At 34.1% G+C, this 2,500-nt stretch overlaps 1 protein-coding gene across 4 annotated transcripts in view; it reads left to right on the top strand.

The window, feature by feature from the left end:
* The window catches only part of LOC144959157 (uncharacterized), a 204,766-nt gene that overhangs the window by 170,621 nt on the left and 31,645 nt on the right, over nucleotides 1-2,500 (top strand). For all 4 annotated transcript variants that reach the window (XM_078891677.1, XM_078891676.1, XM_078891675.1 and 1 more), the window contains one exon: nucleotides 1,879-2,053. In XM_078891677.1, coding sequence (XP_078747803.1) covers nucleotides 1,879-2,053 — 175 coding nt within the window. The remainder of the gene's footprint in view (nucleotides 1-1,878; nucleotides 2,054-2,500) is intronic.

Raw genomic sequence — 2,500 nt, 5'->3', positions numbered from 1 at the left:
GGTGGTGTTGATGGTGGTGGTGGTGGTGGTGGTGGTGGTGGTGTTGATGGTTATGGAGATCTGGGGCCATCTTGGGGGAATACAGAATCTCTATGAACATGGAATGAGTCAGGGCATTGAGATCTATGATACATGTAGAGGTGAATAATATTGGTGTTGTGTTGGTAGTGGTGGTGGTGGTGGTGTTTCAATATACCTTCTACCACATCTAATTGACCCAGCTACCCCATGACTTTGTCACCGAACTCTTATCAAATCTGTTTGGTCACTACTGATGTGTACATATTCGCAGGTATGACACCCGAACGCAATTATGGGCTAGTTTAAAACTGTTGTAATGGACAATATTTTACGTCACATTTTTGAGATTTCCGTTACAACATTGAGCCCATAATGAAATGGGTTATCAGACCTGCCAATTTGTTCACGTTGGTCACTTACGTTTGGTGGGTAGCGTGAATTAAAAATAAAAACAGAAGAAAAAATAAAACAGGGCTCATGATGTCAGAGTTTATCCCTGTTTTGTTCTCTTTCATATAAGATGTCTTCGGTTACAATGTTCTTTCTGCCAGATCTAATTGACCCAGCTACCCCATCACGGCTAAGTGAAATCTTGACTACACTGGGACTGGCAATGTTCCCTTTGTTTGTTAGAGAAAACTTTGGTAATGAGCTATCAAAACTCCTAAATTCAAGGATAATTACAATAAACTCGATGTTTATACTTGAGCTTTTATATAGCGCAATATCCACTAAACAGGCTCAAAGCACTTTATAATAAATTTTTAAAAAACTTTTTTAAAAACCTAAATAAATAAGTGCAAAACCAAAATTCATGGTTTAGACTTCAAATTTAAGTTCAACTTCAAGCATAAATCATGGGAGAAGAGGATAATATGTGAGGCAAAATAAATGGATCTGAATTTGAATGGTACTCGAATTCGAGGGCGGAGAGAGTTGTTGAGTGTGACAGCCATAGTTGGTATTTAGACTGAAGAATTTTGATAATCTTCGTTTGAATGTTTCTAAATCTGTTGTGTTCACTTGATTTGGGAAGAGCATTCCAGTCTTTGATAGTGCAGGGTGCACATTAATATTTGAAGATGTTTGAGTTTGTAGATTGGTGTTTTAGTGTTTTTGAGTGTGTTTTTATTTGGATGCGTGAATTTAGTTGTACGTCCAGTTGTCCTGGTGAGATGGCCGTCATTTTGTTTGTAATTTTGAACAAGAGAGAGAGAGAGAGAGAGAGAGAGAGAGAGAGAGAGAGAGAGAGAGAGAGAGAGAGAGAGAGAGAGAGAGAGAGTGTGTGTGGGGAAACGGGAGAGGAAGGATGCGTTTCCAAGTTATATTTAGAATAAAGGAGAGAGATGAAATTTAAAAAAACAAAAAGTAAAACTATATTATTCTAAAATGAAATATAAATAGAGTAAACTTAGCTTGGAAATTCTCCTAGATTAAGTGAATTAAGCTCAGAGTGCTTTACTTGAATAATAATAATAATGATAGTAATAATAATAATAATAATAATAATAATAATAATAATAATAATAATAATAATAATAATAATAATAATAATAATAATAATGATGATGATGATGATAATAATATAATAATAATAATAATAATAATAATAATAATAATAATAATAAAAGTAATAATAATGATAATAATAATCATCATCTTCATCATCATCATCATCATCATGACGACAAGGAGGAAGATAATAATAAGAAAAATTACCAATTTGTATAGAACCTAAATTCTACAGAAAAGAATGTGTCGTGATTGACTACTACTAGTTAAAGGTGCAATGTTGATCTCGAGAACTTTTTGTAATGACGATGATAAAATGTCATAATAATTCCACTCTGCCCTCAGGTCAATGGTTACGCCCAAGTGGAGTATGTTACAGATGCAAGCGGAGGTCCCACTACCTTGGCTAACTCGAGACATTACATCAGTGATGGCAAATACCACATCATACGATTTGTAAGGACGGCCAACAATGGAACTCTCTATGTGGATGGAGATGCTATTTCCAATAATCATCTGAGTAAGTTGTTGTGTGGTCTTGTGGTATGACCTTTGGGACTGCTTGTAAAGCACTTTGAGCACTTTTTGCGGATATTGCCATCTATAAAAGTTCTAAACAAAGCTCTAGTTTAAGCCAGTTGAGTTATCATACTCATATCTAAATGTTCGATTATATTCCACAGATTTATATTACACTTTTATTTTTTAAATCAAAGTTCTCTTTCCTTTAACAAAACAAAAAGAAAATGTGTACTTTGTAGTCTAAACAGAATGTTATGTTTTATAGTTTTATCCAGTTGATGGTGATAAGTTATTTTTATACCCCTAGTATTTCAACTCAGATAATATTATTTGATATGTATTTGTTTCAAATTTTTAATGCGACTATGTGGTCTTGTGGTAAGACACTTGCTTTGGGAGTAGAAGATCCTGGGTTTGAGACTCACTTTACTCACATTCTCTCACC

This window comes from Berghia stephanieae, chromosome 13, assembly GCF_034508935.2.
Source record: "Berghia stephanieae isolate SIO BIC M18660-M18661 chromosome 13, UCSD_Bste_1.3, whole genome shotgun sequence".
NCBI classification, from domain to species: Eukaryota; Metazoa; Mollusca; class Gastropoda; order Nudibranchia; family Aeolidiidae; genus Berghia; species Berghia stephanieae.
The sequence above is the reverse complement of the archived record's forward strand: the minus strand, read 5'-3'. Positions and strand labels throughout refer to the sequence as shown.